Source organism: Canis lupus, chromosome 10 (genome assembly GCF_011100685.1).
Source record: "Canis lupus familiaris isolate Mischka breed German Shepherd chromosome 10, alternate assembly UU_Cfam_GSD_1.0, whole genome shotgun sequence".
NCBI classification, from domain to species: Eukaryota; Metazoa; Chordata; class Mammalia; order Carnivora; family Canidae; genus Canis; species Canis lupus.
Window position 1 is genome coordinate 33,147,504 of NC_049231.1, and position 12,817 is coordinate 33,160,320.

At 45.0% G+C, this 12,817-nt stretch overlaps 1 protein-coding gene across 4 annotated transcripts in view; it reads right to left on the reverse strand.

The window, feature by feature from the left end:
* RFX4 (regulatory factor X4) overlaps positions 1 to 12,817 on the reverse strand; it is a 162,553-nt gene that overhangs the window by 100,751 nt on the left and 48,985 nt on the right. For all 4 annotated transcript variants that reach the window (XM_038550787.1, XM_038550786.1, XM_038550789.1 and 1 more), the window contains one exon: positions 10,598 to 10,658. In XM_038550787.1, coding sequence (XP_038406715.1) covers positions 10,598 to 10,658 — 61 coding nt within the window. The remainder of the gene's footprint in view (positions 1 to 10,597; positions 10,659 to 12,817) is intronic.

Sequence of the window (12,817 nt, forward strand, 5' to 3'; positions counted from 1 at the left end):
TGCATTTGATGGCGGGGAAAGAGACTACTGTGTTGAGGAGAGGAGATGGTTAAGGTTCGAGGATGAACCGGGATTTGAACTTTGTGACAGCAACAATGGCTAGCATCTCTTCCCAGGTGCCAGTCACTGGGTATTTGGTATCTCTTTCCAACCTCACAGGATGGAAAGTAGGAATTACAGCCATGTTTTAGATGACAAAACGGTGGCTCAGAGAGTGGAACTCGTGTGCCCATGGTCATGCAACCAGTAAGTAGGAGAATCTTACTCTAAATCACTGTGGTATCCTTGCTTGGATAGATAGAGGGGGTTCCAGGAGAGGGGCATAGCAGGAATGAGAGACACACAGGCATGTGCTTTGGATGATGGAGACAATGATTTGAGTGGAGAAGGGGGTTGCAGAGGAACCTCTGAAAACACAAACCCATGGAGGAGGGGGTATGGAGAATCTTTCAGTGCCCACAAGAGAATATGGCCTGGCATAGGAGTTAAGCAAACCCTGGAGTTCAAGAGTCACTACCAAAATGTTATAGGGAATGACAGAGCAGAACTCAGAGAACTGAAAAAATAAGGGCTCAGAGGAGAGAAGAACAGAGTGTTTCTGGGATGCTGCAGAAATAATCATCATAACAACAGTCACTAATATTAATTTAAAGCTTAATATGCTCTATTAGGCACCTGTGTATTGACTGTAAAAGAATACAACAATAAAAGCAAAAAACACTCAAGTTTCATGGGTTTCATCTCAGACTACTTAGAGTCCTAATATTTTTTTTTAAATTTTTATTTATTTATGATAGTCACAGAGAGAGAAAGAGAGAGAGGCAGAGACATAGGCAGAGGGAGAAGCAGGCTCCATGCACCGGAAGCCCGATGTGGGATTCGATCCCGGGTCTCCAGGATCGCGCCCTGGGCCAAAGGCAGGCGCCAAACCGCTGCGCCACCCAGGGATCCCTTAGAGTCCTAATATTAAGCAAATTCCTTTCCAAGTTTTGATTTCAACTCTCTGGACTATGGTGGAACATTTTCCAGTCTAACACACACACACACACACACACACACACACACGCACACACACACACAAACCAACAACTTGGGCAACTGCAACTTTGTGCAGGACAAACTGGGGAGGGAGGCGGAAGTATCTTTTTTTGCTTATCCTTGGCTAATGATTTCCTAAACTTAATTTTGGCCAGAAAAATCTGTGGGTACGTTCAACATGCATGCCATGCAAGCCAGAGTTCACCTTATGAAAGGCATCAGATCCTTTAAAATGACAGGGGGCCAGTTACATTTTCTTAAGCACGGTCACAGCATGATCAGATTCATTCTTTGGAAAGGTCATTGTGGCACCACCATGGTAGGAGGCCAAGGCTGACCAGCGAGGCCTGGCACATGGTGGCTAAGTAATATCTTGTTGAATGAATGAATGAACAAATGAGACCAGCTAGGAGATACTGCAAGAGTCCAGGCAAGAAGTGATGGGGTGTGAATTGAAGGAGTGGCCGTGGGGGCAGAGATAACATTTAGGGTGTGATTCTCATGTTGCCAGATGTGAGATGGATAGGAGCAACCAAGGGCAGCTGTCAGGTTCCTGACTGGGCTGAGTGGATGCTGGGGGCCCCTTTCCTCATGACTAAGAACTGTAGGGGCATTCTGGTGGGGAAATCGTGGCCTTAAAAAGCACAGGCTCCCAGTTAACTTCCTGGCTCCCCCTTCTTAGGAGGAGCTACTTTACACAAGTCCCCTTGCCTCAGTTTCTACTTGATGTCCTCGTGACTTGTTTGCTCACCAAGTATGGCCAAGGGCTCAGCCTTAAAATATAAGACCAAGATTGAAATACATCCCAGTGAATGAAACCATAGCAGCAAGGAACTTTTTGAATCCAGATGGGTGTAAGTCAGGGTTCACACAGGCTGAGTTAATTAAGCAGTTACCTGCCAAAGGCCAGAGCCTTGTAAATAAGTACGTTTCTACCCACATTTTGTTCCTCTTACCCAGAGCTTCTTCGCCTCAAGGTATCTGAGTGGCTTATGACTATGAAGCATTTTAATAAGCTCTACAAATGAATAGACGGAACTGGCATTCGGGGCAACTTTGATGCTTGATGAGTTTCCACAGAAAGAGCGTCACGATACCTTTCCCCAAACCTCCTTACAGAATCCAGAGGTCTGTGTGTATGCTGAAGTTGCTAATTGGAATGTCTGCTTCGCTGACCAAGGCATGGCAGAAAGAAAGGCAGTTAATTATTTCTCTTCATATCTGATGAAACTTCCCCTTCTCCTCCTCACTTGGAGAGGACATCATTAGTCTGCCGTGGTGAACAATACTCCATTATACCTGGATATTTTTAATGATCACCAAAAAATTCCCCACTTCTTCCATTTTCTGATCTTCTATTTAATAACTTGATCATATTTGAATTGAGCCCATCCTATTATGCAGAGATAATGAACGCAGTCTAGTAGCCAACAGGAGTCATTATCTGCGGTATACTTTTTGAAAACGACCTCCTCACGAGGTTTCAGGCCGCAGCACCACGGGCCATGGGAGGAAGCTTCGTTCAGCACCTTGCAGTGAGGACCAACCACAGCAGCACCCGTGTGACTGTCCCTGCCTTTCTCCTGTTCTCTTTCATGGACAGATGGGCTCCTGGTTCAGTCTCCACTTCCCGGGTGCTTGCAGGCACATCTATAAACAGAAACTTTCCCCTCTATTTTACCAGAAAATTAGCCAGCAGGATCTTTTAAAACTTTGCTGAACATAGCAACTTGTTACTGAGGTTGTCAGAGCCACCCGAGGCTGAAAAATCTGTGAAAACAGACTTGCTAAGTGATCAGAAGCCAGATGGTCATCTAAACCCATCAGTGGCTCCCCTCTGCCTCTGTGGAGGAGCCCTAATACCCCCCCTTGGCATCTAAGGCCCCCACGTCTGACCCCTGACTACTTCTCCAGGCTTCTCTCGACCTGCTCCTCGGTACACACACTGCTCTCCTGCCAGCTGGACAGTTGATCTTGCCACATTCTCCCTCCCCGCAGTGTTCCATGGTGTTCCTACCATGGGAGGTGAGCCCTCTGCCGTGCCTCCCCTGGCACCCAAGGCTCAGCTCGGATATCCTCCCCTGACATGATGTTTAATTCCCATCCAGCCCCATCCGAGGATGGCCTCTTCATCAGTTCTTCTTCCAGCCAGATTCATGTGTCCATCCACTCAACAGCACGCAGAGCGCTGCAACGGGCACCTCCCAGCTACAGAGTCACATCTGTAGAGGAGAATGTTTTTGACAGGAGGCACAGCCTCTGCCCCCAAAGCTTTTACCACTTGCTGGAGATTTTCACAGCTCTTTAGATCTTTTTGCAGCTCCAACAGCCTTTGCTGAGAAACAGCATGGGTTCAGAGACAAGGGGTTGCTGGGTTGAAATCCCACCTCTATCGCTCACAGGCGCTACCTTCTCGGCTCTGCTGCTTGACCTCCCAGACTCTTGCCTCTCTTCCTCGGTAAAATGATGCGAATAATACCCAGTACCCATCTCCCGAGGCTGCAAAGGGACTAACCAAGAATACACAGCCCTCCGGCTGGCAGAGGGAACACTGGATAAGGGCACCTGTCAGTATTACTCTAGATTATTGTGGAATATTCAGGAACATTTTATATCTTAGACTGAGAGTCCTCAGAAGGTAAGAACCAAATCGAATCCCTGTTTATGTTAGCAGAGTTCCTGGCACTGTGCCCTGCACACAGTCAACACTACAGAAGGAAGAAGACAGGAGGTGGTGGGAAGGAAGGAAAGCAGACTTTTGCACAAATCAGAAAAAACTTTTTTTAAAAAAAATCTTAAGACCCAAGTAATTAAAAAAAAAAAACCCTAATTAAGATGAGTATGTTTGATTTATATGTTCAAGTGCTTCCACTGTGCCAGGGATATTCATATTTGCCATTACTCCTTGAGCAAGACGGGTAACATTATCTCCACGTCATGGAGGAGAAAAGGGAGGGCCAGGAAGACAAAGTGATGCCCAAAGTCACTGCTGGGAAAAGCCCAGCTAGGAGCATAGACTCAGGTATGAGGCTTCTAAAGCCCTCACTATGTGCGATGGACTGACACTCATTTGGTTGGTGAGCCAGCACACATTTATTGAACACCTACTATGTGCCAGGCATTATAGAATACAGCAGTGAACACCAACACACAATCCCTTCCACTGCCTTTAGGAAGCTGACAGTTGATCAGAAGAAGAAGGGAACCAAAGAGAGAACACCACCACCAGGCAATAAAAATGTCCAGAACGGTGGGCTTTGGCTCTGGCTAGCTCAGAGGCTGATGCTATAAAAAGCCAAAACAAACAAAGAAAAACCCCAATCTACTTTTTTTTTTTAAAGATTTATTTATTTATTTATTTATTTATTTATTTATTTATTTATGGTAGACAGAGAGAGAGAGAGAGAGAGAGAGAGGCAGAGACACAGGAGGAGGGAGAAGCAGGCTCCATGTCGGGAGCCTGACGTGGAACTCGATCCCGGGACTCCAGGATTGCACCCTGGGCCAAAGGCAGACGCTAAACCGCTGAGCCACCCAGGGACCCCCCCCCCCCCCCCCGCCCATCTACTTTGTTTAACAGCAGTTAAGTCCACAAATTACTTCTGGGTAGACAAGCCAACCAGAGACATGTATTCAGGTGATCTGGTAATTTCCCCCAGGATGTCAGCTGGCTCTGCCTCCCCTTCAAGGGCCTTCTGGGCATCCCCCTGCTCAGCTGGAGTGAGACTGTGACCCTCTCTTGTGTTCAGTTGCCTGCCTTGGTTTCCTCCTCTTTAAATAGGGGTAACAGTCCTGCAACCTCTACAAAGTTTTCATAAAGAGCAAGAGAGCTCATCTGGTGATGTCACCTGGTGCAAGCCTACCTAACCTGTAGTTTTGGCTGATGCTGAGCAACAGGCCACATCAGAGATTTTGTGCTGTCCTTGTAATGACAGAACAGGACCTGGAATAATCTAATCTGTAACCTGTTTCTGGCCTACAAGCTACTGGGTTGCTATTCCAGAAAGGCCTGGGGTTAGCCAGGTTCTAGAATCCTTATGCTCATTTTTTGGGTTAAAGTCTTCTCCTTCTTCTTCTTCTTCTTCTTCTTCTTCTTCTTCTTCTTCTTCTTCTTCTTCTTCTTCTTCTTCTTCTTCCTCTTTCTTCTTCTTTTTTACAATAGCTCAGTGTCACAAGTTCTCTAATGTTACCAATGCTTCTGGCAGCCCTGAACTCTGGTGGCCACCACTGATGGCCAAAGTCATGTGGGTACCATACTCTAGCATAAAATATCCCCCAGGATATTCCCTTTTCATCACTTCCCTGTCTCTACTTATTTCTATGTCACCATGACAAACAGAGCCTCAAAGAAAATCCTCATATGCCCCGTTGCACACCTGTGGGCATGTTCTCCGTGTTGGTGTCAAGAAGTGGAGGTGATGGTGGTACATGGGAAAACATTAGTGGGGCTACAAAATTGCCCACTCAAATGGTATTACCTTATTATACCCTAACCACAGCACAAAATACTTAAAAAAAAAAAAGGATCCTAGCTCCACAACACAGCTTCTCATTCCCTGAGACCCGCCCTTCATCCCTTCATGTTGTCCTGCTTTCTTATGTTCCTCTATCTAGCAGAGGGCTTCCCACGGGGTACTGCCACACTGACCGGCATTATCTGACATCCCTGGCTGTTGTCAGAGCTAGAAATGTTCAGCCTCCCTTTCTGGAACAAGGTGGCCTAACTTGTATTTTGGAAGCAAATAATGTTATGTCACTGTGGAATGAAGGATCAAGTCAGAAATGGGTACAAAACACCTGGTATTAGTCACATGCAATGACTCTGGTCTGAGAGCTGTGACCTGGTCCAAAGTTTCAACATGCTTCTTTGGAACAGCACCAAACCCACCTTTTTGCCTCTGGCCTCCAAGGGAATTTTAAAGAGAAACACAAAATTTATTTTGCTTTATATTAGTTTGAAATATTGAAAGGCCATCAATCACTCAAGACCTCATTTTAATTTTTAATTTTTTTGAAAGAAAGAAAAATGTCTCCCAACAAAGTGACAATTTGGCCTTCTATACTCTTCCTGTGGGGAAGGGCCTCCCTTCCTCCATAAGTTTGTGGAAGGGGCGATGCCTCCACCCTGATTGGCACACCAGGAGCCAGAAGTGACACAGGCGGCAGGGAGGTGTGTAAGAGGGCGGGGCTGTGCAAGGGGACATGCACTGGCAGCAAGCAGGCCAGGATGGTACAACAGGCTGCTTTCCATTCCCAAATCCTCTGAGTGAATAGAGGTTATTGTGTGGCTGGGATTCCAGCAGCGCTCACCATCCCCAGCGGCTTGGGCTTTACTAACCCTCGTGACCAAGGATGCTGGAAAGTGTTTGGCAGAAGGCATTTGACAATATTTGCCTGTTTTCTGCTGGGAGCTGCCTCCAGATCACGTGGCCCCAATTATTTTAGGCTGCTCGGCCACTGTATTATTTGTTCTTGGAGTGGGGGTGGTCTCGAGGGTGATGGGGGGTGGGGCTCATGGCAAGGAGGGAGAAGGTGGAGAAGCGAATAGCTCCTAACTCACTTCCTAAAGCCAAGTGTCCCAGGAGAGCTCAGCACTGTTGGGCCGCCGTGGCCTGGAGACCAGTGTCCTTTTCTGGCCTGCCCCCCTCATGGTCTTGAGGGGTTGCACACTGCCATTGCAGACAGGGGACAGCAGGAAGGAAGCAAGTGCCTCAGAGAAACAGATGCCATGGTGCGGAGCCAGGTTTTTTTTTTTTAGAGAGAGAGAGAGGTGGACGGTGGGGGTGCAGAGGGAAAAGGAGAAAGAGTCCCAAGCAGGCTCCACACCCAGCATGGAGCCTGATGGGCTCAATTTCATGACCCTAAGATTATGACCTAAGCCCAAATCAAGAGTCAGACATTTAACCAACTGAGCCAGTCAGGTGCCCATTACTATTATTTTTTAAAAGTACTTTGTACTGTGGGTGAAGACATAAAATGATAAAGCCATTTAGCAGGCAAATTTTAGTCCCATTAACATTTTCTGGGCACCCAACACTTCCACATCTTGACATTGACGTGGAGAACATCCCCACAGATGTGCAAAGGGGGCAAAGATGAAGATGTTCTTTGCAGCCTTGTTTGTAGGGCAAAGATGAGATTTGGACACAAACTAAATGTCCATCAAGAGGAAAGTGGTGAAATCTATCTGCTGCTGTTTTACATGGAACTATGCACAGCAGAAAAAATGAGGTTGTTCTCCAAGGACTCACATGGGTATGGCTTCGGGACACTCCAGTGAGGAATGAGCCAGTTGTGGATCAATACAGTGTGACAGGTTGTAGGACAGTATCTCTAGTGTGATATGTCTGCATTCTTTTTGGAAAGGCGCAAACATGAAATTTTGAAAATCACAATTCAGAAACTTCTGTTGGTACATAAGCAAGTAAATGCATAGGCAAGAGACTGGAAACACACATGCATGCTCTCTGCTGGTCACAGGGTTGCCCTGGAGGAGAGGCAGGAACTACAATGGAGAACATACGTTGACCTTATCAATGATGTTTTGGTTTTTAAACAAGGAAACATCACTTGTGCAAATAAAAGGAAATAAAAACAAAATATGTATTTATCGAATGTATTTGTATCTTGCTTTTTTCTAAAAAGCTAACAAAAAAAAAGAGAAGAGGGATCCCTTGGTGGCTCAGCGGTTTAGCCCCTGCCTTCTGCCCAGGGCTTGATCCTGGAGTCCTAGGATCGAGTCCCACATCGGGCTCCCTGCATGGGGCCTGCTTCTCCCTCTGCCTGTGTCTCTGCCTCTCTCTCTGTGTGTCTCTCATGAATAAATAAATAAAATCTTAAAAAGAAAAAGAGAAGAAAATCAGACAAAGGAAAGAGGTGGAAAAGTACATGAACATCAGCTTTAGCTCTGAACTCGCTGGTGGCCAGAGCAGAAAGGGAGCGCAGTCTGAATGATGTCACTTTCCCTGGTGAAATGGAGGCTGCATCCAGTCCCTTTTGAGGCTAAGCATTTGTACTGAAACTACACTCTGAAAATTTTACTCATGTGCGACTTTATATAGGAGGTCACGTGTCTTCCACCATGATTTCAAGCATGACTCTGTTCTTTTTTTTTATTTATATATTTGAGAGAAAGAGAGAGAGAGAGAACGAGAGAGTGCACGAGTGGGGGAAAGGGCAGAGGGAGAGGGAGATTCCCCGTGGAACAGGGGGCCTGATGCCAGACTTGATCCCAAGACTTGGATCATGACCTGAGCCTCAGTCTAACCAACTGAGTCACCAGACGTCCAACCCTGTTCTTATTTGAGAGGAATGTCAGGGATCCTGGGTGGCTCAGACAGTGGGGTGCCCAACTCTTGGTTTTGGCTCAGATCTTGATCTGAGTGGTTGTGGGATTGAGCCCTGGTGGGGTCCTTGCACAGCATGGAGTCTGCTTGAGAGTTTTTCTTTCCCTCTCCCTCTGCCCCTTCCCCTACTCTCTAAATAAACAAACAACATCTTTAAAAGAGAGAGAGAGAGAGAAATGTTCTCCTTTTTCTTCCCTCCTGTTTACAGATCCTCTCCTTGGCTCCCTCTCCCACCTCCTCTTTATAACTCTCCTCTTACCCTCTGTGCTCCACACTAGCTGCCTGCTGTGGTTCCTTGAACAAGCCTTGCCTGCCTCCCATCCTGGAGGGAGCCCCAGATCCTATGGTGTGTGTCAGGTTAAATCCAAGGAATGAGGCATCCTTCCTCACTGCTGGGAGGTTGGTTACTGAGTCTGAATCCTTCCTAGGGAGTCGTACTTAGCAGAATGTGAAGCCAGATGCTTCAAGTACTTTGCCCATAAGAACTTGTTTCCTCTTGATGACCACCCCCTCCCCGCCAGGAGTTAGATACTACTGCTCTCCCCATTCTACAGATGAACAGACTGAGGCACAGAGAGGTTGAGGACCTCATCCAAGATTACACAGCTGGGGCATGGCACAGCTGGGCGTTAATTTGACAGTCTGACTTAAGAACCTGCACTGTCTACTGCCTCACCACTGTCAGGCAGATGCTGAGAATCATAGAAAAATAGGCATGAATAAGGTGATTTTCTTCTACTCCCCTTCACATTTTATATTCTGAAATGTGCAACGTGTTCAGGTTGTTAAAGTCCAAGTGTCTGCCAATTCTTTGCATTTCTAGAAACTCCCGTGCCCAAAGCCCTTTGTATGATTGCCTCGTTAGATGCCCTGGCATTGTGGGAATTTGTGTGGCCATAGTCTGGGGGGAACGGTGCCGGCAGAGGCCTGACTGGGGAAGTAGAGTAGAATTTTAAAGAAAGCAGAAAGCAGCAAATGCAATGAGAAAAAGAATATAGGGACAAAACGATGGAAACAAGCCAAAATCTGGAAATCAAGCTCTTGGAAACAACCCTTGCTCTCCTCGCAGCCAAGCAGGCCAACTGTTGAGACCCTTGTTAGAGGAGATTGAGTTACACTCCTGATCGCTTTCCCCCTGGTGCTGTCTTCCTCCCACCTGTGTGTGGATTAGTCAGGAGAATCTAATGTGATTTGCTCATTAAAGCCCATCTGCTTCCTCTTCTCATTTGTTTTCTCCTCTCATCCATCCCGAGTCTTCCTTTCTCCCAAAGCAGGGGCTTTGCAGTTGAAGAGACCCGGTCAGGTTCCTGCCTGTGCCATGTGTGGCTCTCTGTATATTCAGGCAATGACTTAACTGGTTAAGCTTTATTTTTCTCATCTGTGAAATGGGCATAACAATGCCAATGTCAGAGAATCATGAGAATGAGACCAGGCACGAGGCACTATAGGAAGTGCCTGGCATGGAGTCTGGCACATAATAGTTCTCCATGCTTTCCTCTCTCCACTCCTCCTCCCCTCCCCTCCCCTTCCTTCCTTAATCCCCTCAGGTTTGCTGCTCTGTGCTGCTAGAATAGCCCTAACTGACAGGATGTTTGAGGGATGAATCTCAGGCATAGACAGCTCTGGTGTTCAAAGTCACAACATGATTTCTAAGTGAAGAAGCTCTTAGAGGAGAATTTACCTGTAAACCTCAAATATGAGAGCAACCACTCAAACCATTAAATATTTCACCAAGCGTAGGAATTCAAAACATGAAAAAGAAAGCCACAGAAGTAGAAAATGCTTGTTCATGTTATTAATGTTAAAATAATTGTAGTATAGTTGTGATTAAGCATTAATCCATTGAAGGCTCATTTGGGAGGGGTGAACAAGACCTATGTTTCTATAATTTGCTGCAATGTTATTAACTGTAACAATGGATTCCATTAAATCACTTAATAACATCCATGTAGGATCCAGTCCTTGCCAGTGTCTTGGGGATGGAAAACAAAATCTACCTCAAAATACAATAAATAGGAAAATCCAAATCTCCAGGCTGGATCTAAGTTGAGTATTTTACACAGAGCTGCAAATTAAATTGATTGCATGTGGGCTATTGGATGTCAAGTTCTCATGGCAATGGCAAACCTCCCGGTGATACCCTGCTCCACCGGGAGGAAGCAACATTTGGGCGAGTGCCCCATCAAGACAGGACTTGCTGAAAACGAACTTACCATTGCAGAGTAGCAGGAGTGGAGTGGGGCTTGGATGCTCTATTGTTTTCTTTTTCCTCATCTGTTAAAGGAAAGAAAAAGGAGAGACCTTCAGTAGGAAAAGTAAAGGGCCTTTCAACTGTCCCAAGGTTCTCTCAGATACTGATGCTTTGAAAGCAATGAAAATTGGACTCTTCCGACATTGCTTGAATAAGGAAAAAGGTTGGAAACGGACTTGTACAGAAAACTCGTAGAGCACGTTGCATTCTTATTTGACATAATTCATTAGAGTTGAAGAGCTGTCTCTCTTTAACACTGAGCAATATGACTGTGTTCGCCCAATTTACTATTTTCCAACTGCAGCTGGACACCTGACTATGATTCTGATGTTAAGAACTCACCATTTGCTCCAGGTAACCCCCATGGAACCGTGTGGGGTAAGGGATAGGGGAGTGTAAGTGCCCAGAAGAATCAGGATAGTGCTGTCACAGAGCAGGGGGCTGGCAAACTTTTCCTGGGCCAGATACTAAATATTTTAAGGTTTGGGGGCCAAGAAGCAAAATTAAAAATATCATGTCCTATTTATATCATAAGAGAGTAAGCAAATTTCCACAAAGCTTTTATAGATAAAATTCAAAATATAATAATAGTAAGTAATTAAGTCCAGTTTTGTAATATAGGTCTACTAATAAGAATAATGAAATTGTTTTGGGGGAGGAAGCAACAGTTTTCTCAACTGGGGTTCAAAGTTCATATTCTCTACCATTGGACATATTACAAATATTTAATCTGTAAAAACCATTCTTAGCATAAGCCCTATGAAAACAGGCATCAGGCCAGATTTGGACTGTAAGGTTCTGGTTTGTGGACTTTGAAACACAGCACTCTGAACAATGGATGGATCTTTGCATCTAAGAATAACTGCTTACAATTTAATCATGGATTAACTAAGAAATACATATAATTAGCCTCATCCAATTCCTAATAAAGATTATTGATAGAAATAGTCAACATAAAATTTCTTGATCCATAAAATTTGACCCAATAAGACTGGTGTGGATAGCAGTCTCAAAAGAAAATTAATGATGTCAAAACCTACAAATGTAATCAATGAAATTTATTAAGAACATGTAAAATGGTCAGCAAAATAAATCCGTGGCATAAATTTTATGTGGAAAAGAATCTGTATCCATAAAAAAGATTTAAGGAAAACAAAAATGAAAGTAGAAGAAAATGAAATATGCTTAATGAAAAGAAATTCTTAAATTAGCTTAATAAAGTTGAGTTCAGAAAATATTTGCTATAATTCTGATTAATGTGTCTATTGATAAGTACAATGGCAGATGCTGCTGTTGCTTATGCAATGACTGTATATACTCAGCTTTTTCTTTATTAACAGAATTGTAGTTTAGAGGGCACCATGCGCTCAAGGAGGGGGATTCTCCCTCAAATCATAGAGAGAGGTGAATGTTAATTTAAATCTACCCATCGAGCCACTGATAGGGTAGTTGCAGCAGGTGACATGGTGCTGACCTATCTGACTTAGGAGAAGCTCTCTGGAGGCTTCAGGGATATTTTTCCCTAATAAAAAGGAATTGGAGGCCTTGATTTTGAACTTCTGGCCTCCAAAACTGTGAAAAAACGAGTATCTTTGTTTTATGCAAAAGCAAACAAACAAACAGATGGGATGGTCTGGCCTATCCTGTGTCTGAACATGGCTGAGCAGACACCATAGTGAGGCAGCGAGCTTTCAACTGGGAAGTGAGCACCCAGCAGGCGAAATCCACACTGAGGTAGTAGAGAGGGAAGGGGGAGGACTGGGGGTTCTGAGTGTCATGTGGTGCCTGATTAGCCGATCCCTAAAACAGCTGCATCTCTGTTTTGTGAGATAATGAAATTTTCTTAGTTGATAACATCTCTTTTCATCTGATATCTCTTCCCTGCCGCCAAAACCATCCTAACATCGCACTAAATGTTCTCAGGGACAAAGTTACGGCCCTAGGACATCATGGGCTTTACACCTGCTCATGTGCTTTGTCAACCTAGAGTTCCTTCTAAATGTTTCTCAGCCTTTCCAGCCTAGAATAAATGACACTACCTCTTTGAAGCCTCCCCTGATACTCTCCCAGCCAGGCATTCTTCTACAACCCATTACTAGTCTCTCAGTTGGACAGTTTAGCCACATCCATCTCTCCAACTTCAGAATCCTACTTAAGAAGGCAGGGACGGATGGTATCTCAG